At 46.1% G+C, this 25,000-nt stretch overlaps 1 protein-coding gene across 7 annotated transcripts in view; it reads left to right on the forward strand.

The window, feature by feature from the left end:
* ANK1 (ankyrin 1) overlaps positions 1–25,000 on the forward strand; it is a 321,679-nt gene that overhangs the window by 227,200 nt on the left and 69,479 nt on the right. For 3 of the 7 annotated variants that reach the window (XM_073588874.1, XM_073588877.1, XM_073588878.1), the window contains exons 20-30: positions 3,275–3,373; positions 4,106–4,204; positions 4,504–4,596; positions 6,400–6,472; positions 6,865–6,888; positions 14,424–14,517; positions 15,285–15,363; positions 17,435–17,532; positions 21,191–21,415; positions 21,507–21,661; positions 24,630–24,841. In XM_073588874.1, coding sequence (XP_073444975.1) covers positions 3,275–3,373; positions 4,106–4,204; positions 4,504–4,596; positions 6,400–6,472; positions 6,865–6,888; positions 14,424–14,517; positions 15,285–15,363; positions 17,435–17,532; positions 21,191–21,415; positions 21,507–21,661; positions 24,630–24,841 — 1,251 coding nt within the window. Of the gene's footprint in view, positions 1–3,274; positions 3,374–4,105; positions 4,205–4,503; positions 4,597–6,399; positions 6,473–6,864; positions 6,889–14,423; positions 14,518–15,284; positions 15,379–17,434; positions 17,533–21,190; positions 21,416–21,506; positions 21,662–24,629; positions 24,842–25,000 lie in introns of all 7 variants that reach the window. The other 4 variants (XM_073588873.1, XM_073588876.1, XM_073588875.1 and 1 more) reach the window with 2 other exon arrangements.

The raw sequence follows: 25,000 nt of genomic DNA on the forward strand, positions 1-25,000 counted from the left end.
AACTGGGGATCGGGTACTCGTGCTAGATCAGCGCCCCCAAAACAAGTTAGAGCCACGGTGGGAGGAAAACCCGTACCGAGTGTTGCGCCGAATAAGCCCCGATGGGCCTGTGTATGAAATACAATCTGAAGAAAATGGCGCGCCTGTCACTCGTGTTGTACACTGTAACATGCTACGGCCCTGTGTATCCACTGACCCCCTGCGATCAGAGCCGACCCCTCAGGTCCCGACCCCCCGTCAGCGGTCTGGGACCTGGATGATGAGGAGGACTCCCCAGCCGTGTCCGCGGGCCATCCAAGTAGTGATATCGCAGTGGACCCAACCACCCCACCAGAATCAACCAACCTACCACCATTCACCACCCCAGAAAACTCCACCACAACCGAACTTAGACGCTCCGAGCGGTCAAGAGCTGGCAAACCCCCTGAACGCTACGAACAGGACCAGTTCGTATGGTGACAAGAACTGTCGTCTCAAAAGACTAACTCGAGTCTACTAATACCCTTGCCCGAGGACTGGCGAGCATACATGGTGGGGGAGTGTGGGAGAGAGGGTCCCCGCCGAGTGTCCGGGTCGGATCCAAGGGGGCCGTCACCTAGGTTCCGGGGGAAACTGTTTCCAGGGGATAGAGTTCAGGGACGGACTGGTAAGACTGACAGATGGGCTGGGGGAGGAGCCAGTATAAAAGGGGCGGGGAATGAGAGTCACAGTGAGTCAGCAGAACGGGACAGAAGGAGCAGGAGACCGTGGGAGCGACTGAGAGCCAGAGCGACTCACCGGAGCCAGGAGGGAGACCAGAGACAGGAGAGACACTCCCCCTGGACAACAGTGGGACGGCGCCGAGACGGTCGTCCGAGAACCGCTGCCCCGCATCGACCAGCGGCCGCTGCCGCCTTACTCCAGCCCGCGGCTGCGGCCTGCCCGCGGTCACCAGCAGCCGCTGCCGCCTCACTCCAGCCCACGGCTGCGGCCTGCCCGCGGTCACTCGCGGCCGTTGCCGCCTCGCTCCTGCCTGCGGCTGTGGCCTGCCCGCGGACACCGGCGGCCGCTGCCACCCCACCCCAGCCCGCGGTTGCGGCCTGCCCGCGGGTCCCAGCGGCCGTTGCCGCCTCACGTCAGCCCGCAGCTGCGGCCTGTCCCCCGCCGCCCGCAGTCGCACCGCTTCTACCCGCGGCCGGGCCGTTGCTCGCTGCGGGTCCTTCGTTGCAGTCACTGGCTGCGCAGGTGGCCTGCCAGCCGCCACCCCTCATCGCCGCTGTTTTCCCTGATCCGGGGGCTACGGCCCATCTTTCCAAGGACTCTTCCGGGGCCTGTCGTGCCCCTGCTTCACCGGAGCGTCGGAACGCTCGAAGACTGCGACAGATCTTCAGCGGCTGGGCCCAGCGGCTACTACGCCGAAAAACCAACGTCCGGGGCGCCGAGGGACGTCGAGCCGGTTGAGTGACACTTTACAGATAAGGACCCGTAGTCGACCATACCGCGGCCCTATAGTGACCGGCTTTGCTGGACTTAGTCGTGTTCTTATATTTCCGTGTTTGCTTGTATTGAGTCCCTGCGAAGACAATTCCTGTTATCTTGTTCAGTTGCTTAGACTATCCCTGCGGATAGTTACCTATAAACCTATAAAAGTTGCTACCAAAAACACAAGACCGTCTCGTATCTCGTCACTGCATCCTGCGTTCCTGCTAGTACCACACTACTACCCCTAATATCCCACATCATCCCGTCAGCCAGAGCCACCGGACTACAACCACTAATATCCCACATCATCCCATCAGCCAGCGCCACCGGACAACTACCCCTAATATCCCAGATCATCACGTCACAGCCACCGGACTACTACCCCTAATATTCCACATCATCCCATCAGAGCCACCGGACTACTACCACTAATATCCCACATCATCCCATCAGAGCCACCGGACTACTACCCATAATATACCACATCATCCCATCAGAACCACCTGACTACTACCGCTATTATCCCAGATCATCCCGTCACAGCCGCCGGACTACTACCCCTAATATCTCACATCGTCCCGTCAGCCAGAGCCACCGGACTACTCCCCCTAATATCTCACATCATCCCATCAGGCAGAGCCAACGGACTACTACCCCTAATATCCCACATCATCCCGTCAGCCAGAGCGACCGGACAACTACCACTAATATCCCACATCATCACGTCACAGCTGCCGGACTACTACCCCTAATATTCCACATCATCCCGTCAGAGCCACCGGGCTACTACCCCTAATATCCCACATCATCCCGTCAACCAGAGCCACCGGACTACAACCCCTAATATCCCACATCCTAACTTCCATACCGGGGATCCCTTTAAGAGAGGCCTGAGGTCAAAACCAAAGCGCTGGATGGATTTGCCCTGACTTCTATACCAATGATCCCTTTAAGAGGGAAGATGTGCCTATGGGATGGAAGATGTGTGATGGGTATATGGGCTCGGGTGGGGGTGATTCATTTCTGTCATGTGCTCTCTGCTCCTTTCTGGGGGGCAGACAATGGCTGGGAGCTTATGTTCCCGGGAATGCTAGATTTCTCCCACCATGGCAGTGTCTGCTGAGGTGTTGTCGTAGAGTGAGAAAACTATTGCTCGTAGTAACCAATCACAGCTCAGCTTCTTTTCTTAGTGATTGGTTGCAAGGAAAACTGTTGCTCATGGCAACCAATCACAGCTCAGCTTCTTTTAAAAGCTCTGGTGAAATGAAAGATGCTTCGTTATATGGTGATGCACACACATACATACATACATACATACATACATTCACTTTTATATACAGTATATATAGATGGTCACCCTGAGTAAGATTTCCCCAGGATTCCAAAGAACTCATGTTTCTTTTGTATTGCCTTCATATCCTGAGTGGCATACATGCAACATTTATAAAAGGTTTTTCAGAAGTGGCAGCTTTTATTATACAGTATTGTACCACAGCTGCTACGGAACATCTTAGTACACACCACAAGTTTTTCAGATCATCTTTTATGAAATCAATGCCCCATTTTATGTGCCCCTATGAATACAAATCCTAGTTGCCTAGTAAAACTGGTTTCTCACATCCGTAGTTCACAGTTCGAGTACGGACCAAAATGTTCAGTCCGACCTCAGGTCTCCTGATCAGAACTCAACAGCTTCATAAACGCCTATGAGGCCGGTGAGTTTGGTTCAGGAATTCTAAGGCTCGGACAGTGAAACGCGGATGTATGAAACCCACCTTATGGTGAAATTCACTTTACAAGTCTTTTCTTTTAGATGGGCTTCACTCCACTTCATGTCGCCTGTCACTATGGGAATATCAAGATAGTAAAGTTTCTCCTGCAGCATCAGGCCAATGTGAACGCAACCACTAAGGTGAGCATGGTACTGGGACTCATTTTTAGGGCCTTTGACCCCTAAACTGCTTCATTGGGACTGCAATACTGACGCACATCAAGTGATCAGCTAGGATTTTGCATACAGTGATCTCCACAGATGCGTAGACTGGGCTCACACGAGCGTATTTCATGGTCCGTGTATGGACTGTAATGCCCGGTCTGGCGGTGGTTCACCCGACTCGAACTCATATGTGTCTATGAGGCTGTAAGTTTAGGTCTGGAGACCTTTTTTGTGAACCTGGCCTAAGAATGAGTTGCTCAATGTCTTGTGTCATGTAGACATGTTTGACCGTGCTCCAAGCACTTCTATGGATTTCTGTAAGTGTTAGTGATTGTGTGTGACCACCGCTCCTTTTGATTGCAGTGGTGGTCATGCATGGGACCCTCATTGACTGCTTGGATATCCACTTCTTTGGGTCTACGGGAGTGATAGTGTCCATCCCTACCATAGACAGTGAATAGAGCAGTGGTCATGTATGCGTAAGACACAACACCCTGTTCTCGTGACTGATGGGGGGTCCCAGCAGTCAGACCACAAATGATCATACATTACAGGCCAGGATTTCTCACGGACACCTTCATGGGCTTGGTTGGCATTTTGCTTATTCATCTGGCTCGTAACTGTTATTTTGTAGATGATGAGGGTAATGATCCACAAAGCTCTCACAGAAACAAGTAATATATGTTATTTGTATATTTTCCATTTTAGTTGGGGTTTGCTCCACTCCACCAGGCCGCCCAGCAGGGGCACACCGACATCGTCACCCTTCTCTTGAAGTCTGGCGCTTGCCCTAATCAGGCTAGCATGGTGAGAGCTGCCAGTTGCCCCTTGACCACTTCTGTCCTTACGTCTCGTCCTGTCTCTTAGAAAACGTCTTCTGGCTCTGTTGTTGTCCTAACCTCTCGTGATCTGTCAGTTTTGGGCTATCATTGTACTTTATCACCTTGTCCTGTTTTTTTTATTTTTCTGTTTTTCCTGTTCCTGTCACCTGTCGTGTCTCCCGTTATTCTGCCTCATCGCCCATCCGATGCCACTTCTCGGCCTCTCACGCCTCATTCTTTTCCTCATTGCCCTGTTGCATCCTCCCGTGCCCTACACCTCTGCAGAATGGGATCACGCCGTTGGCCATTGCAAAGCGTCTAGGATACATCTCTGTGACAGACGTTCTGAGTCTGGTGACCGTTGGACCACTCGCCCAGGTGAGTAATATGGAGGGAGATGATCCAGAGAAGCTACAGGTGTCGGGAGTAAAACATGGTGAGACTGTAGTGAAATATAACAGGAGGTAGGTAAATGTCCAGGACTTGAGGGAGCACAAACCGATCTGGTTCTATTGTGGTAGATAGTTGTGAAGTGTAAGAAATGAGGTCACGGAGCAATAATGCTCATAGCCCCTTAATTCGCCACCTCGCGTAGTGGCCATCTCCCCCGACGTCTGCTGATCCTATTGTTCTGGGCCACTTGGCAGCAGCTTTTCCTTAGAGAACACAAGAGCTCTGGATCCATCCTGTGTATGGGGGTGCTGGGAGAGATCACTATTGGCCAAGTAACTGTGTGCTTGTATTGTGTATGGGGGCTGTATCCTGATGCAGATAGGGCAGAGGGGAGAAGCTCCTGCTGCAGCTAGGGCAGTGCGGCTGAATGCGGCAGGATGTGGCTGAGCTCCTGAGATATTGCTCAGTTTCTCCCTCTCTGTCCTTATACCTGTATGTAATTATCAGATCTTGTAAGCAAACAATGCCCAGAAATTCATGAATGCCATTACGATTTTCAATCAGGCTATGTACACCACAAATTTTTTTCCAGTCTACCTTTTCTGTGCATACAGTTCTAATGCAAATTTATTCATCTTCATGTTAAAAAAAAGACTAAAATCCAAACGCTATATAATCGCCTACAATAGAGTAATAAATAATCATTTAAATCTTAACTATGAAATAATTATGTAATAAATAATAATAATAATACTTTATTTTTATATAGCGCTAACATATTCCGCAGCGCTTTACAGTTATATAATGTAATAAATTATATGTAATACCCTACAGTCTTACTTTCTCACATCATTTCCTACCTTTTATGCTATTTTTTTTCTTAATTGAGTAAGATACCAAAACATAGGAACCTTAAGGAAAGGGAGAATGACTGTAGAATCTGACTACATAGTTTGTTTGTAGTCTGCTACCATGGAGACAAATAAATAGAACATGTAAAAAGAAACTGAAAGTCTATTGAAAGCTTCATCTTTTTTTAATTTTAGATTCATAAGCATTCATTTAAAAACAAATTGATTACGATGGCGGATATGGCCTGTAAAAAAAAAAAAATTGTTCCCAATCAGAAGACAGCAAGGGAGGATGAGAAGCAAAACAATCTCCTGTATATGGCCGACTGTCCCACATATGGTCAATTTAGCAACAGGTTTAGAAGTCATTTAAAATGGATAGTAATCCTATTCTACTAAAACCGGTTCTGGTTCAGAATACAGGGTCTGGTTTTTTTTTCGCTTCAGAAACAGCGCCATCCTTATCAGTAGGCCGTGTCTGGTATTACAGCTCATCGATACTGAAGAAAATGGGGTTAAGGTGCAATATTAGACCCATATCGTAAAAAAAGCGTAGAAAAAAATTAGACTCTTGTTTCTAATCCTGGAAAAGCTCTTTAAGCATTTTGCTCCCTGACAGAACTGCTGTCTGTACAAGACTTCACAGCCCCCGTCTGAATGAGCCATAGGGGGGTAGCTCAGATCATACGCAGGGCTTCACGATGGAAAACAGCGTGAAGCCACTGCTGGAGTCATCACTACAGCGGATCATTGATTTTCGTGCCTGGAGATATCTTCTCTTCATAGTATTGAGTGATCCCTTTAAGGCTGCAATATCCAACATATTCCAGCTCTAGATTGTGTAGATACAGAGAGGATGTAGTCGGGCAGGGAAAAAAAGGTGGCAGAATGACCGAGCGGGTGTCAGGGACAGATGGTGACTTTGTCTCTCCCACAGCTAGCCAACGAAAGGCACAGGATGAGCTTCCCAGAAACTGTGGACGAGATGCTGGATGTGTCGGAGGATGAAGGTGAGAGGAGCCGTTCTGTTACCCAAGAGCATTAACGTGCTCCTGCCCTCAACCCCCCGTCCTGCCCTCTTGTGTCAGCGTATATCCCTCCCATTATGGGGGTCTCCACTAAATATATTTATCACTTATCCACCAATCCTAAAACAAGGGTCCCAAAGTGCTCTGGTAAATGGTGCAGTAGTGCGCATGCACGATGATGAGCATGCGCACTACCACTCCATTAACTTTGGAGACCCATGTTTTGGAGATCAATGGGGTCGAAGTGGTGGGATCGTCAATGATCATACACCCATAGGATAGGTAATCAATATATTGCGTGAGAATGTCCTCCAACTCCTTTGTTCACCCTGAATTGGGCCCTGGATAAAACTGTGGCTCTTCTTACTTTCCAGGAACCCCCCACTTGCCTCTACATGGTAGGAACTATGGTACTTTTTGCCAATCACAAGACTCATAGCCAATCCATTCTGCTTCTTCCATCCCATCAGCCTTGTCTAAAGAGTCACAAAACTGCGACATCCCACAAATATCGAATTTCCTCTTTGGCCGGTCACAAACTTAAAGGGTTATTCTCCAAAAAACAAGTTATAACACCTCGGCACTCCTGGAGCGGAGTTGTGGATGTGTGTATTCTGCTCCATTCATTGTCTACAGGACTGCTAGAAATAGCTGAGACTGTACTCCACAGTCCCATAAACCATGAATGGCGTGGAGGCCAACCGCGAGCACCTCTGCATTCAACACGAGCTGCGGAGCTCCGTTCTCAAGGTTCTAGAACCCCGATCATGGGATTGTCGGAGGTCTCAGCTGTTGGACCCCAAGCAATCAGCAAGTTATCTTATAGATAGGGGAATAACTTGTTTTTTTGGGGAGGAATAACTATATAAAGGAACTATCCAGGGAAAACTAAGGCACAGTTAGACCTTGGGTAGAGTCTTATAGGATGGACCATGTCACGTCCCACCACCCAGGTCCTGCCATCGCCATAACACAACGTATGAGCTTTGCCTGGAGTATTTCTTTAAGTGTAACATCAATATTATTGTTTTATAGTTTATTTCTACATTTTGGATATGGGATATAAAGTTTTATATTAAGGGCAGGGCAATATTCCACAGTCCGGATTACTTCGTACCACTACATCCGTCCTTACACTCCTCATATTTGTCCTTGCAGTTATACAAAACCTGCATAAATGTGATGCTGATCCATCCAAAAAGCTTCAAAGGTCAATAAGGCAATAGCTGCTGACTGCAGTGCCCGAGACCGGGACGTCAATATGAGCTTGGCTGTGCCTGACAGTGCGGCGGCGGACCCTCATTCACCACATTAATCCAGATAACCCCACCAGGCTGTTAGTATAGGGGGATGCATACTGTACATCCAGACTGCTGCTATAGGGGGCTCCAGACTTCACATCCAGACTGCTGCTGTGGTGAGCTCCAGGCCTCCAGACTGCTGTTATACGGGGCTCTAGCCCTCCAGACTGCTGTTATATGCGGCTCTAGCCCTCCAGACTGCTGTTAAATGGGGCTCCAGGCCTCCAGACTGCTGTTATATGGGGCTCTAGCCCTCCAGACTGCTGTTATTTGGGGCTCCAGGCCTCCAGACTGCTGCTATAGGGGGCTCCATGCGACACATCCAAACTGCTGCTATAGGGGGCTCCAGCCGACACCTCCAGACTGCTGTTTTGGAGGCTCCAGACTACACATCCAGACTGCTATTATAGGAGGCTCCAGCCGACACATCCAGATTGCTGTTATAGGAGGCTCCAGACTTCACATCCAGACTGCTGCTGTGGTGGGCTCTAGGCCTCCAGACTGCTGTCATATGGGGCTCTAGCCCTCCAGACTGCTGTTATATGGGGCTCTAGCCCTCCAGACTGCTGTTATATGGGGCTCTAGCCCTCCAGACTGCTGTTATTTGGGGCTCCAGGCCTCCAGACTGCTGCTATAGGGGGCTCCATTCGACACATCCAAACTGCTGCTATAGGGGGCTCCAGACAATACATCCAGGCTGCTGTTATAGGAGGCTTCAGCCGACACCTCCAGACTGCTGTTTTGGAGGCTCCAGACTACACATCCAGACTGCTATTATAGGAGGCTCCAGCCGACACATCCAGGCTGCTGTTATAGGGGGCTCCAGCCGACACATCCAGACTTCTGCTATAGGGGGCTCCAGACAATACATCCAGACTGCTGTTATAGGGGGGCTCCAGACTATATATCCAGACTGCTGTTATAGGGGGCTCCAGCCGACACATCCAGACTTCTGCTATAGGGGGCTCCAGACAATACATCCAGACTGCTGTTATAGGGGGGCTCCAGACTATATATCCAGACTGCTGTTATAGGTTGCTCCAGACTACACATCCAGACTGCTGTTAGGGCTCCAGACTGCACATCCAGCCTGCTGTTATAGGGGACTCCAGACTATGCATCCAGACTGCTGTTATAGGGGGCTTCAGACTGCTGTTATAGGGGGCTCCAGACTACACATCCACATCCAGACTGCTGTTATAGGGTGCTCCAGACTACACATCCAGACTGCTGTTATAGGGGGCTCCAGACTACACATCCAGACTGCTGTTATAGGAGGCTCCAGACTGCACATCCAGACTGTGTTATAGGGGGCTCCAGACTACATATTCAGACTGCTGTTATAGGGGGCTCCAGCCGACACATCAAGACTTCTGCTATAGGGGGCTTCAGACAATACATCCAGACTGCTGTTACAGGGGGGCTCCAGACTAAACAGCCAGACTGTTGTTATAGGGGCTCCAGACTACACATCCACATCCAGACTGCTGTTATAGGGGGCTCCAGACTACACATACAGACTGTTGTTATAGGGGGCTCCAGACTACACATCCACATCCAGACTGCTGGTATAGGGGACTCCAGACTACATATTCAGACTGCATTATAGGGGGCTCCAGACTACACATTCAGACTGCTGTTATCGGGGGCTCCAGACTGCACATCCAGCCTGCTGTTATAGGGGGCTCCAGACTATACATCCAGACTGCTGTTATAGGGGGCTTCAGACTGCTGTTACAGGGGGCTCCAGACTAAACATCCAGACTGTTGTTATAGGGGCTCCAGACTACACATCCACATCCAGACTGCTGTTATAGGGGGCTCCAGACTACACATACAGACTGTTGTTATAGGGGGCTCCAGACTACACATCCACATCCAGACTGCTGGTATAGGGGACTCCAGACTACATATCCAGACTGCGTTATAGGGGGCTCCAGACTACACATTCAGACTGCTGTTATAGGGGGCTCCAGACTACACATCCAGACTGCTGTTATAGGGGGGCTCCAGATTACACTTCCAGACTGCTGGTATAGGGGACTCCAGACTACATATCCAGACTGCGTTATAGGGGGCTCCAGACTACATATTCAGACTGCTGTTATAGGGGGCTCCAGATTACACATCCAGACTGCTGTTATAGGGGGGCTCCAGACTACACATCCAGACTGCTGTTATAGGGGGCTCCAGACTGCTGTTGTACAGAGCTCGACTACACATCCAGACTGCTGTTATAGAGGGCTCCAGACAATACATCTAGACTTCTGTTATATGATGTTCCAGACTACACCTCTAGACTTTTGAAGAGAACCTGATTGCTGGCCCCAGTGCAGAGCGAGTGTCATTCAGGGTCGGGGGTACGGTTACAGCCGCGGCTTTCTATACTCAGAGCCTTGAGTGAAACCTCGTCTGCGTCGCCCCCGTGACTGAAACTGGAACACAGCCGACGGGAATAAAGTTCATTTTCTCCCCACAGTGATCTGCTAAGTGCTTGCGTCGGCAGGTTGATAACACTATTAATGTACAGATTAACCCCATATCTTCAGGTTAATAGCGTTATTTCTGGTGACAGGTTCCCTTTAAATACAGCCTTAGATACAGTTTTTAAGTTTCTTGCTTCCTGCATTCGCCACTAGGGGGAGCTTAGGAGGTTACAGTTTATACACTGAGTTCAATATTGAAGCAGTATACACTAACTTGAAGAGCTCCCTCTAGTGGTGGCTTCAGGTAGACAGAAATGTATCATTGACAATATATCTAAGGAGGCAACTTTTAATAAAGTGTAACTCTTCTCACGGTAAATACTAAAAATCTAATCACAAACAATGATTTAACTAAGAACCCTACAGAAACCAGCGTCGTTCCCATACAGAAGCACCTAGTAATTGCCTTGTTTAATCTTTAACTCTTAATTAATCTTACTGTCCGCAATATTATGCTAAACAAAGAATCAGCGATTTATTGTGCGTTGTTACGGTGCAATCGTTTTCATCATTACACTTGGGCTTTAAAAACTTTCTCTCGGTGCTATAAAGTGTGTTAATTAGATGTTAGTTTTGCACGTCATTGTATAAACAGTGGTAATTAGCGGGTTTCATTAGGTTTCCATTGACAGATAATTAGCGTTCATTTACAAGGAGAATGCTTTTAGTCATAGTCTCCATTACTGTGTTATTTATATGCCGTCTTTGCTTTTCTTTGACTCCTTTTTTAAATGAGATATTATTATTATTATTATTATTATTAATAATAATAATAATAATAATAGTAAAACTCAGCAAGTGGCTTTACACCTGGTCAGGTGTCTCCATGATGCAACAGGAAGTTTTAGTACAGGTACAATCAAAATTATGAAGCCTTCCCACCCTCCATTGCAAATCAGGTTTATTAACGAAAGTTACAAACTTTCTGCTGTTTACAATAAACCAATCAAACAAGGACAATGCAAATAACAACTAATATAACAATTGGTTTCTCCAAACCAGGCGCAAAATACCAGTTTTATTCACTACTGCGGTCGGAGAATTATTCACCTTTGTATGACCAGCATCTTTAGTACTTAGTAGATCACCTCTGGCTGTTGTAACCTGCTACAGATATGATGCTTAGTCAGATGTCAGCGTTCCTGAGGAATCCCAATCGTCATGGTCCATGGCTTCCAGCTAGGTCACTAATATTCTTGGGTTTCGGTGCAACTGCCTTCCTTAAATGCCACCAATGATTTTCTGTTGGGTTCAGATTGATTGTGACTGTCACACCTGAATCTTCCAGGATTTTTTCTGACACCAGACCTTGGTGGACTATGAAGATTGCTTGAGATCATTGTCATTTTGGAAGATTTAATCACACCCAAGCTCAAGCTTCCTTACTGAAGACATGATGTGTTCTCTTAAGATTTCTTGATACTTTATTGTATCCAATTTGTTCTCCACACGTTGTAGGTTTTCATTGCCAGAGGAAGCAAAGCAGCCCCAGAGCATCATCGAGCAGCCACTACCATACGTCACTGTAATCATCACTAAGCCACCACCATTCTTCATTGTAGGCATCACTGAGCCACTACCATGCTTCACTCTAGACATTCCCGAGCTGCCATTATGCTTCACTATAGGCATCACAGAGCTATCTCCCTCTTTCACTATAATGATCTCAAAGTCACCACCATGTTTCACTGTAGTCATCACTGAGCTACCATGCTGCAATATAGGCATCACAAAACCATTGCCATGTTTCACTATAGGAATCACTCAACCACCACCATGCTGCACTATAGCCATCACAGAATCATTGCCATCTTTCATTATAGGGATCACTGAGCCACCACCGTGCTTCTCTGTAGGCATCACCGAGCCACCACCATGCTTCACTATAGACATCAAACCAGTTACATGCTTCATTGTTGGCAGGGTGTTCTTTTCAGCACATGCTTCATTCTTTCTCCTACAGACATGCCACTGATCCATAGGTCCAAAAGTTTAAATTTGTATTACCACTTTGTATTACCACTCCACAGAGCAGAATCTCAAAACGTCTATGGCTTGTTCATATGGTTTTGAGCATGTTGGAGCTGACTTTTCTTCTTCATTTGGGTCAGTAGAGGTGTAATTCATACAAAAAGGGTGGGGGAACAAGAGGCGCAATAGTGCCCTATCACTAGTGACACTACGATGCGAGTGGTGTAATGCAGTTCCACTCACCTATTCCAGTTGTGTGACCCACAACTGGCTTGAAAACATAACACAGTATCAGCTGCTGCAGGACCTCCACCGACCACTCCAATGTGGAAAAACTGCCAGAGAATATGGGAAGCAAGGTGTGCCACAGTCCGCGCTGCTGAGTCCACAAAATTACCTGAGATGCAAGATGTTGTAACAAAGTACTTCTTTATTTCTTTATTCCTTCCTACGCGTTTCGGCGCCCTTCCTGGCACCTTCCCTGTAGGTGTAATTCATGGCGTTCATAGAGCTCTTCTTCATCTAATAGCTTCTTACTGTACAAACTGAAACCTTAATTGATTAAGTTGGGGGTTTTGTACACTAATCTTAATGAGGGGCATGCTGGAATAAGATGCGCCAAATTCACTGCACATAAATGAATTTGTCTTGCCAGAAATGTTACTCCCCAGATTTTCCCCAGCATTACCCATTTTTGCGGAGTTGCTTGAAACTAGCTTAAAAGTGGCTAAAATCGCAAAACTTTTGTGCAACTCCAAGTGTTTTACTTTAGTTTTCAGATGTAACACTTTGATGTACCTGCCCCCTAATGCCTGCTGCCACCACTTCTTACTGTAGGTCTTTTGCAGTCACTCAAGGGTTTTTGACCCCTTGCCTCCTCAGGAATAATGACAGTCGGTGACAGCTTCCTCTTTCTGCCAAGTCCAGGAAGTGTAGCCGGTGTTCCTATAACTTTGAACATGTGGACTTTGCTTCTATCTGTATCTCTTGGACCATTCAGTACCTTTGTATTTGTTTGTATCCTTCTTGTTTGTGTAAGGCAATAATCTCCTAACTTTTTGGACCTCTCTCTCGTCCAACCCAAAAATATTAGTGACCTGGAGGCCATTGCTCATGAGAAATGTCTGGCTATACATCACGTTTGCAGCAGGTCATAACAGCCTGAGGGGCTCTACTAAGTACGCTTGTCATGAAGGCACGAGTAATTCTGATACCACACCAGTCAGTAAAAGTTGTATTTTGTAGAAACCACTTGTTATATTAGTTTTGTTGAGCCTGTTTGATGAGGCGCGGGGGCAGCTGGAGGGACCTCCTTGTCCCAGCACAAGTGGTCCATCACCAGTTCATTAAATCCAGTGAGATCTTCTTCTATGATGATTGCCATAGGAAAACTATAAACACATTCAGAGTATGATAAGAATGGGCCCAATCCTTTTTGGGTTTCCATGTGTCCATAGCACTTAGTAAACTGAGTGTCGGCTTTGGATTTTTGCTTTAGATTCATTTATAACACAGACGTCAGATTCAACATAGGCAAACACTTCACTTGTTAATGTAGGCAAACAGAAGTTAAAATGGTGTCCAGACGCCAACATGGATTGTGTCTAGTCAGGTCTTGGAGGAAGAAGTTTGGGAAGTTTTCATCTATGGAATAGGAATATGGATTCTCTACTGGACTACATCAGGCTGCTTTCTCATGTAGTGTTTAGTATTTAGTGACCAAATGTACAATCTCAGGAATGTATTTACACATTAGGTTGGGTCTGCATAGAGCAACACAGCTACACCCGTAGTCCAGACCTTGTGTTCTAAGGACATGACATGAGTTGGTAACCCGCCATATGTATTACATAAAGGGAAGCATCACTCCCCTCTTTATAAGTCACGGCCATGCTTTTCATTGGCATAATGCATACTATTACAGGCTTCTGCAATCTGTGGGCCATTCCTGCCGCACACATCAGATATCTATGTCTTGTGCCTGTTTGCACGTTGTGTGTGTGACCGTCTTCTTGCACAAATTATTATCTGCGTATGTCACTATGTTGTTATGTCAAGCTGTTCCAGAAATCCCCTCCGATGACGGACGTGTACATAGATATGTGGCCGCCATTGGTATAAATGCGAGGCCCAAGTTCTTGGCAGTTGTCTGTATTTCCTCTTTACTGTCTTCAGGAGAGGAGCCTCCAGACTTCAGACCTCCTCACACAGGACCGAGGGAGCCCGATGAAGACACAGATATGGAGTTCTTACCCAAGCTGGATCAGGGGTATGTAAAAATAAACAAATATTAAAAGGTAAAGTTGAGCAAAAAGATTTTCAAGACCTTGGTGGGGTGTCCACTTCATGACGTCAATACATCGTCATCCTTACATCGCAGGGGTCTTGTGATCACAAGAGCTGCCCAGGATGTCCGCATGAAGTTCACAGTGCTCTGGTCCGGCTGCCATGGAGTACCAATATGGCAGCCGGACAAGGCTAGTGTGAACTTTCTCAGTCGGCACCCCCTCAGTGCCTCTTGTGATTATCAGGCCTCCATACTGTCATGACATGTATGGATGTCAATCATTTTACTTGGGGCTATATAATTCCACTTGTCACAGTTCAAAGCAACACTTTTTTAAGTAAGTCCCTACTCTTTTAGGCTCAGGCCACACATAGACCCTCAACAGCAAATTCCCTTATCAACCACTGTGCCGCAACCACTGAGCCGCAACCACCGCCCAAGTCACATACAACCAATTGCACCCCAGGGGCCTGCAACCACCAAAAAAATAACCCCAAAATGGGAAAACCATGTCACAAAAAGCCTTAAATGCCGCACTGCCTGACGCCCACTGTCACAGCAACATGTCATCGGCCAGGGTAGTATCCAAGCAGCCCAATAGTACCCAACCTCACCAGCATCTGCCAACACTAAGTGAACAGATCAAGAAAGCTATCCTTTCAAGGTGGCCTCTGTTACCTCGTTAAGTGACACCATAGAAGACTGATATTTTCATGTCCCAAAAATAATTGTTTGCTTTCCCTTTATAGAGTTGGATCACCCGCAATACCCAGAATTCCCTGTGTCACTCCCGAAACCGTCATACTTAAAAAGGAGGAGGATGAACCGGTAAATAATTCAAGCGTAAGCAGTGTGTATTTATAGGGGTACTTATAGATCATGGCTGAAAGAAAACAATTTTTCATGTGGGTGGGTTCATGTCCTTCATCAGTTTTTCCTTTAGCCAGTAACTCTAAAAATGGCTGAATACAGACACCAGAAAGCAAAGAAAATCATGAGCTAACAAAACAGGATGGAGGTCTGATATGCAGGGAATATCCAGGCAGGTACAATAAGGGACCAAGGCAGTAGACTTATTTTTGCAGGTATTGATTACAGTAGTTCCAATAGTTGTGATTTTGTATGAGCAAAAAGGGACACCGGATCAGTAGAGGGACACCGGATCAGTAGAGGGACACTGGATCAGTAGAGGGACACTGGATCAGTAGAGCACACTGGATCAGTAGAAGGACACTGGATCAGTAGAGGGACACTGGATCAGTAGAGCACACTGGATCAGTAGAAGGACACTGGATCAGTAGAGGGACACTGGATCAGTAGAGGGACACCGGATCAGTAGAGCACACTGGATCAGTAGAAGGACATGGGATCAGTAGAAGGACACTGTATCAGTAGAGGGACACGGGATCAGTAGAAGGACACAGTATCAGTAGAGGGACACGGGATCAGTAGAAGGACACTGTATCAGTAGAGGACACTGTATCAGTAGAAGGACACTGTATCAGTAGAGGGACAAGGGATCAGGATGACACGGGATCAGTAGAGAGACATGGGATCAGTAGAAGGACACTGTATCAGTAGAGGACACTGTATCAGTAGAAGGACACTGTATCAGTAGAGGGACAAGGGATCAGGATGACACGGGATCAGTAGAAGGACCCCGGATCAGTAGAGGGACACAGGTTCAGTAGAGGGACACGGGTTCAGTATAGGGACACAGGATCATTAGAAAGCCACGGCATCAGTAGAGGGACACAACATCAGCAGAGGAACACGGGATCAGTAGAGACATGGGATCAGTAGAGGGATATGGGATCAGTAGACGGACATCAGGCCAAGAGAAAGAAACCAAATCAGTAGAAGGACACCAGATCAATAAAGGGACACTTGGTCAGTAGGAGCAGTAAGTAGAGGGACAATAGTTCAGTAGAGGGATACAGGATCAGTAGAAAGCCACGGCATCAGTAGAGGGACATAACATCAGTAGAGGGACATAACATCAGTAGAGGGACATAACATCAGTAGAGGGACACAACATCAGTAGAGGGACATGGCATCAGCAGAGGGACTCGGGATAAGTAGCGGGACATGGGATCAGTAGTGGGACATGGGTTCAGTAGATGGACATCAGGCCAGGAGAAAGACACCAGATCAGTAGAAGGACACCGGATCAGTAAAGGGACACTGGGTCAGTAGGAGCAGTAAGTAGAGGGACAAGGGATCAGTAGAGGGACATGGCTTCAGTAGAGGGACATCAGGCCAGTAGAAGGAAACCAGATCAGTAGAGGGACATCAGGACAGTAGAAGGACACCAGGTCAGTAAAGGGACACTAGGTCAGTAGGAGCACTAAGTAGAGGGACACAGGATCAGTAGAGGGACACGAGGCCAGTAGAAGGACACCAGATTAGTAGATGGACACTAAAACAATTTGATAATTAGGATGTCGTTATACATGCACAATGCCCAGAATACTTGGTGGCACAGTGGTCACCAAAAAATGTCTCCGGATTGTAGGGGAAATACACATGGGGCATAATGACTGAGACATGACCACATCTTCCATAACATACTAAGTATTAGTGCCCTGATGTTGGACTGTAGAGTGGACGTTAGTGGTGACCTCCATTATTGGCATCAGCAGTCTATGGTGACGTAGCAGAGGGCATCATGGAATAACAGGTCCCTCTAGTTCTCAAGCTGTTGGGGCACTAGGTAAATCTTAGTAAATCCTTGGAGTGGAAGCTAAAAGAAAACATTTCCTCCTACTCAACTAATAATATGTCATTATTTTGCATTGCTAGTTTGCCTGCTTCCTGCCATCCTCAGGTTGCCCACTATTGGGTGGCCCAAATCCATATTATTATTAGCAAAAAAACAAATGTTTCTCTCTGATTTCAGTTGTCCAGGGAATTAGACGATGAATCTCTGATCCCCAGCAGTCCCGCCACCGAGACATCGGACAATATCAGTCCTGTGGCCAGTCCTGTCCATACTGGGTGAGTGACGAGTAGGGCGCAGTGGGGATCTCTGCTTTTCATTACAATGCCACTGTCGTGCATGCAGAGGCGGGCAGTGCCACCTGTGCCTGCAGGAACCCAAAGGCTACATCATAGGTTTGTAGATTTTGCATTCAGACCCTGAAACCTCAAGTTACACCTCTGACTGCACATTAAAACTAAGTATTTAGACAGCACTGTAATAAACCACAGTGTCCTGACTGCAGAAGCGAAGGATCGGGCATGCTTGATTTCAGCATGCTCTACTCTTTACTCTCAAAAGAGAGAGTTAACTCCCAAAGAGGCCTGAAAGAAGCTTATTACCCGAGCAATAGTTTGGCCGACTGCTATCTATTGTGCATGGCCGGCTTGACTCCCCTTCCCATATTCAACATTTTCTTGGCCTTGTCCCAAGTTCATGTGTTTGACGAGTTTAGGGGAGATAGCTGTCGACTGAACGACTGGACAACAAGTATAGAAGGTATATGGATAAAACCAGCTGAATGCTCTTTTTTAAAGGGGTTGTCCACCTTTGGGGACATTTTTGGGTGTTTTTCTGTATCGTATTTTTTCTGTAATTGGGTTTCATAAACAATTTTGCACCAATTTTACCTATACCCCCCTGTTTATTGCTAACTGTAGAAATAAGTTAACAGAGAATCTGTCAGCGAGCTTGTTCTGGAATGGAAGAGTTTCTAACTCTTATTTGCTTCATTTTTTTTTTTTATTTTTAGCTGCTTTTAGGCTACTTTCACACTTGCTTTGTTTTGCAGCGCGTTTTTCCCGCAAAAAAACGCATGGAAAAAACGCATACAAATGCTGCATTTTTTTCAAGCATTTTTATGAGCATGCATGAAAAAAACGCAGCGTTTTTATGCGTTTGTATGCGTTTTTAGTGCGTTTTTACCGCGTTTGCGGTTTTTTCCAACATTAGTTGGCCCCTCACACTAACCCAAACCATGACTTTACTAACCCTAACCCTAACCCTTAACCAAACCATTCCCTAACCCTAACCCTTAACCAAACCATACCCTAACCCTAACCCTGACCCTAACCCTTTACCAAACCATACCCTAACCCTAACCCTTAACCAAACCATACTAACCCAAACCCTAACCCTAAACCCCCTTAACTAACCCTAACTCTAACCCAAACCCCTAATTTCCATTGTCTAACCAATGGTCAACAAAAAAACGCATGTGCAAAAAATTGCATACATGAACATGCCAATGCGCACATATGCGCACCCATAGACTTATAATGGGTGTCTTGCTGTAAAAAAACGCATTGCGCTCGCATGCGTTTTTTTGAGGCAAGTCGGACGCCCAAAAAATGCAACAGGATGCATTTTGTGCGCCCGAGCGCACACCACAAAAAAGCGCATGCTCGTAAAAACGCATACAAACACATGTGTATGCGCACATAAGCGCATCCCATGCAAAATATAGGGAAAAAAGCGCATGCGATTTTTAGCGCTAAAATACAGCGCAAAAAAACGCAAGTGTGAAACCAGCCTTAGCTGATTTTTTGACCGTAGCCCACATCAAAACTTGAATGTGCAAGGAAACAACGAGTCTGTTAAAAGCCAAATGGTGCAAAAATGTTTCATAAAACAGTATTGCAAAAATGATTTTTAGCCACAAATTTCAGTAATAAAAAAAAAAAAGAAAAATTGTCACCAGGGGTGAATAACCCATTTAACACAGCTACCCCATGGGGTCCGGCTTCTCAAACCTTATGGATGCTGCTGATACTTACATGTGAAATATCTATTTAGATTGGCAAAATATTTTTTTCCAGTTCGCACAATCCTGGCAACAAGACAAAAAAAAAAAAAGAAATAGGACAAACTTGGGATGTATAAATATAGATTGTGCAAACCAGAACAGGTTTATAGTAGGTGAATGTTACAGAAAAGCGACCCCGCCATCTCGACAAGTGTTGTGCTGCAGATGGTGTTTTCACATGCCGCCATCAGTAGCTGTCATAAATCTGCTTTAGCAATAAATGTTGGACGACCGCAGGATGGATTATGCAACAAATATTCATGAATCTGCATCAAAGACAAAAGAAAACCTCATACATATGGCAAGCGGGGACCATGGTGATGCAAAACTGATGCTGCCATTTTATTCTCCAAGCCAGCTTTATCACTCAAAGGGCATTAGAAACTCTTACATTGTGCTTCTAGCGTTAGGTAACTTTTCAGAAAAAGCAGTCATGTGTATCTATGAAGAATAATACTGTTTCTCATCATAATATGATTTGTATCCTGTATTTTCACCAGTTTTTCTCCTCTGCAGGCTACATATTGAATTTGTAGTCGTCTCTGAGCTAGTGGATGGAGGCTAGCTGCTATGATATCTCCCATACATGGCACACATAGCTATGAGGGATTCTTGTTCTTCTATCTTTATCCAGCACATGTTGAGGATCTGCAGTAGCATGGAGGACATTATAATGCAGTCTAGCTGTGAATCCAGTTCTGGAGTGAAATAAAACACTTACTAGAAAGCAGCAGAGAACATTATACAGTATTATTGAATAGTATGCCTGTGAATCGAATCTAGCTCTGGAGTGAAATAAAATAATTAATAGAAAGCAGCAAAATGGAGGAAAACCTACAGCATTACTGAATAGTGTAGCTGTGAATCCAATTGTGGGGCGAGATAAGACAATTGCTAGAAATCAGCAGCATGGAGGACATCATCAGCAGTACTAAGCAGTGTAGTTGTGAATGTGGCTCTGTGGTGGAATAAAAAAGTACTAGAAAGCAGCAGCATGGATGACATCATATAGCAGTACAGAGCAATGTAGCTGTGAATCCAACACTGGAGTGAAATAAAACACTAGTAAGTAGCAGCATAAAGGACATCATATAGGAGTATTGAGCAGTGTAGCTGTGAATCTATCTGTGGGTGAGCTCAAACAAATGCTAGAAAGCAGCAGCATGGGGGACATCATATAGTGGCACTGAGCAGTGTAATTGTGAATCCAGCTCCATGATGAGATATAAACCCTATTGTTTACCAAACATAGCCATTGCTCCCCTATTAACATACATCTTCTTTTCCATCAGTATTGTATTATTTAGACATGGTATTATTTCATCTATCATGGGAAGATCATTTGCTAACCAGTTCTTGCTTACGGCTTTCTGGCGTGATAAAATATTTTGATTATGGCCAGCCAGATTGGACACGGACCTTCCTCATCCCAAATAAGGCCCAAAATACATGTCCTTAGGTTAAGTGAGATTTGGAGACCATAGACTTCCATTACTAATTTTCCACCCGGCTTACTCAATTTGGGGCAAGACCAAACCATATACATAAAGTCCTCTCCTTCCTCCCTCCATCTTGGACAAACATCGTCTCCTCTGAGGCTCACCTTACATAATGCTTTGGGGGTCCTGTAGACTCTGTGCACCAAAAATTTTCGAGACCTTCTCTGGGCCGTATTTATCGAGATCTTCCCTATCAATTCAAGGACCTCTTCCCACTCCTCCATAGAGATGTTTCCTACGTCTCTCTCTCCCATCTATCGTTAATCGAGGCATTTTACCGTTTTTTTCAGTGTAAAATGAATTACAGTATTATTTATACTCACTTGTGCTACATAATTGTGCACAGTTCATTGAAACGGCTTTTTGTTGCAGGTTTTTAGTCAGTTTTATGGTAGATGCCCGGGGTGGATCCATGCGTGGAAGCCGTCACAATGGTCTGAGGGTTATTATACCACCTAGGACTTGTGCTGCACCCACCAGAATAACATGTCGCCTTGTAAAACCACAAAAGCTGAACTGTCCCCCTCCACTGGGTGAAGAAGAGGGTCTGACCAGCAGGATCATCGCTCTGGGTCCTACTGGGGCTCAGTTTCTTAGGTGGGTTCCTTAGGGTTGTATCACTTTAGTACCTTGCTCTTTTTCCTAATCGCCTTACTGATGTATATATATGTCACTCCCGTACTTGTAGCCCAGTGGTGGTGGAGATCCCTCACTTTTCCTCGGTGGGACGCGGTGATCGAGAACTGGTTATCCTGCGTAGTGATAACGGGTCAGTGTGGAAAGAACATCAGAATCGTTATGGGAAGGAATATCTGGAAGAGGCACTGAGTGGCATGGATGAAGGTATGATGTGGTCCTTAACCAAAGGAATGGTTATTCCTCTCGAAATAGAAGAAAAATTTTGATCCGAGTTCAGAAAAATTCTATCAGCTTCCTTAAGTTATGGCTGGGTAATTATTTTGGACACACACCAATTTTTAAGGGCTGTTACCATTTCCATAAATGCGTATTGAGACTGACAGCAACGGTGGTCGGTGTCCTAAACAAAAGAAAAATGTCAATATTTCACGAGCGGCATCAAATTTTAATACAGTAAATTGTTTTTACGAGCACTATCCAACAATACCCATATATGAAATTGGGAATAACCTCTTACATTTTAGACACCACTCCAACAATACGCCAATCAAAGCGTTTCTAACTACTTGGACCACTAATGATCAACTGTAATCTGTAGATGGACCTGTCAGCAATCGTTTCCAGATCACAGAGAAGATAAAGCATTACACAACTCCCATTGAAATCACTATGCTTTTTAAGTATTAAATGGACATGCTGGGTCCTGCAGAGTAAGAGAAACTCTTTGCAGCTGCTGATGGTCATGAGCAAGTGACCCATTAAATCAGTATTCCCTAAAAGAGTACTTAAAGGGAATCTGTCAGCAGGTTTGTACTACCTTATCTGAGAGCAGCGTGACGTAGGCAACGAGAATCTGAATCCAATGATGTATCACTTAGATTACTGTGTGCAGCGGTTCTGACACAATTAGAGTTTTTAGATTTAGCATGAAGCAGAGCTGAGAAAACTAACCCCACCCACACCAGGCTCTATAGAGGCAGTGGCATAGCAACTGTTTGTGGCGCTTGGGGCGGTCGAAAAATTAGCCGCCCCTTTGGTCGTTGATAATCCGGAAGCATCCGAAGAGCCCACACTACACTCAAAGATCTAATTTTTAGTCTGCTACTAACTCTACTGTTATTATTTCTACATTTCTAGACTAGTTTCTACGACCTGTGTGGCAGAACTGGATGCCGGCACATGCACACCGTGACTGCGTCACCGAGTATGGAGCTCTGTGCTGGCTCTGATGGCCCACAACCACGCTCAGGGTCAGCGCATGCACACCAGGGCGTGGACCACTGTGGATGTGCCAGTACTAAGCGCTTCCTCAATCAGTAGACCAGTGGCAGCCTGACAGGACACTCAGAAGGGGCACACCCCAGAGACACCTCACCGCCTCTGGGGTCACTGCTGCTGATGGGACATTTATAGGGACCCAGTCATTTACAAACCGTAGATTTATCCACGATCACCAGTGATCATCATTATCTGGGAGAAGAAGGTCCTCCTGACCTCTATCCTGCACCATCATGTAAGAGGTGCAGATATCAGGAGGAGGGAAGCACTGCATGGCGCTGCAGGTAAATGTGAGTGGAGGAAAGCCCAACTCTAGGGTCAGCGGTATAGCGCGGTCATGTGACCCACCTGCTTATGCTCGCGTTGTACCTACCTGACCTGTCATAGATGTCATTACAGCTGCTGCACAGTGCCTCCGCGGCGCGCTTCTCCCACAGAGGAGAGGAATTGCTGCTGCTGCCGCGCCGCCCCCACACACGTGCCGCCTGGGGCGGACCGCCCCCCCCACGCTACGCCACTGCACTGAGGTGCCTATCACAGGAGGGGGCAGAAATCAGACCAGGGCTCACTCACCCAGCTAGTCACATCAATGATAAGCTACTGGTGCTAAAGCAACCATTGTAAGCAAACAAAACCACAAAGCCTGATAAGGGAGGCATCACTGAAATCTGGGTTTTAACCCCTATAGCATGCTGTCTTCAGATTATGTAGCAAAATCCTTCTGACAGATTCCCTTTAAGAAAGGTTTTCTAAGCCAGAACGACTCTTTTGCATGGTTACACTTGTATACTTTGGAGAGTTGATATATTTGGGCAAGTAGTTTTAAAGTTATCATTTGGAGAATGTTGTTTGCTCTGTGACTTTTTACTATACTTACCAAATCTGTTTCCTTCAGGAGCTTAGCTTGTCGTAAGGCCCCCTATAGACATTAGGTAAAAGTCAATGCTGATTTTTCCTAGGATCGTCAGACCATCCAGTGTGTATGAGGGCGCCCTAACTCTCTCCAACAGATTATCTCAGGGCACATACCTGTCGGGTGGTTGTAAAACCATCACCTGATCCTGTTTTTTGAGCCAGACGATAAGGTGCTACCAGATAATTCTCTCTCATAGAGAACACAGGAGCAAACATTTCTGTGTATGGGGTAGTCAGGTGAGATAGCTGTCAGCCGAACCTACGGCCAACAGCTATCTAATATGTATGTCTAGCTTAAAGGGGTCTGTCAGCAGGACTTCACCACCCAAACTATTATATATCCGCGTGTAGCTCTTTGAGAGACAAGTCCAGCAATAACTTTACATGGCCAGTCCTTTCCTCCATTACTGAGAAAACAGCATTTAAATTGATATGCAAATGAGGCTGAAAAACTATGGAAGATCTGAAACCTTTGTCACTCTAGCTCTACTCTATTCTCTATCCATGGCAGTGTCCTCCTGCTTGACTCAGGGCTCCTTTGCCTGAAGCCAGACGGCTTAGAGGGTGTCAGTCAGGCTGGAGAAGGTGGTGCTGATCAGGAAATAGAGCTGAAGTGACAAAGGTTTCTGATCTACAAATAGCTCTTCAGCCTCATTTGCATATCTATACAAACGCTGATTTCGGATTGACCATGTAAAGATATTGCTGGACTTGTCTTTGAAAGAGCTATATGCACATATATATAGTTTGGGGGGTGAAATCCTGTTGATAGACCCCTTTAAGACTATGTTCATATAGCGTCCATTTGTTGGTACACTAGAAAAAGCCAGTGATGTGTATATCAGAGGTATCCATAGGCCCCCATTCACCCAGTGAAGGTCCTTTTGGCCTTGGTTGGGCTGGGTTATGTTAGTACACCGTTGTGATTGCTTGTTCTAACCTCTATGTATTACGTTTTTCTCTACGTTACTGATCTCAGAGCTGGAGAGTGAGGAGGAGTTACATAAGAAGCGCCTTTGTCGTATCGTCACCACTGACTTTCCACTATACTTTGTGGTGATGTCACGGGTATGTCAAGATTGTGAACTCATCGGGCCGGAAGGGGGAGTTCTGAAAAGCCAGCTTGTACCCCAAGTTCAAGCCACCTTCCCCCCAACTGCTGTAACCAAGAAAGTGAAGTTGTCATTGCAAGTAAGTAGCCTCCTAAAACTGAACATGAAAGACTATTACTAAGCTAGGGCTTACCGGCGGTAATGGTGGTGTGACATGAAGACCTAGTGTGACAAGGTCCTTGCAAAAAACCCCAGAGCTTTTGGGTCTTTGGTTGCAGGTAACAAGTTGCAAGAGACC

This window comes from Dendrobates tinctorius, unplaced genomic scaffold (assembly GCF_039654945.1).
Source record: "Dendrobates tinctorius isolate UK_male_01 unplaced genomic scaffold, ASM3965494v1 ptg000104l, whole genome shotgun sequence".
NCBI lineage: Eukaryota > Metazoa > Chordata > Amphibia > Anura > Dendrobatidae > Dendrobates > Dendrobates tinctorius.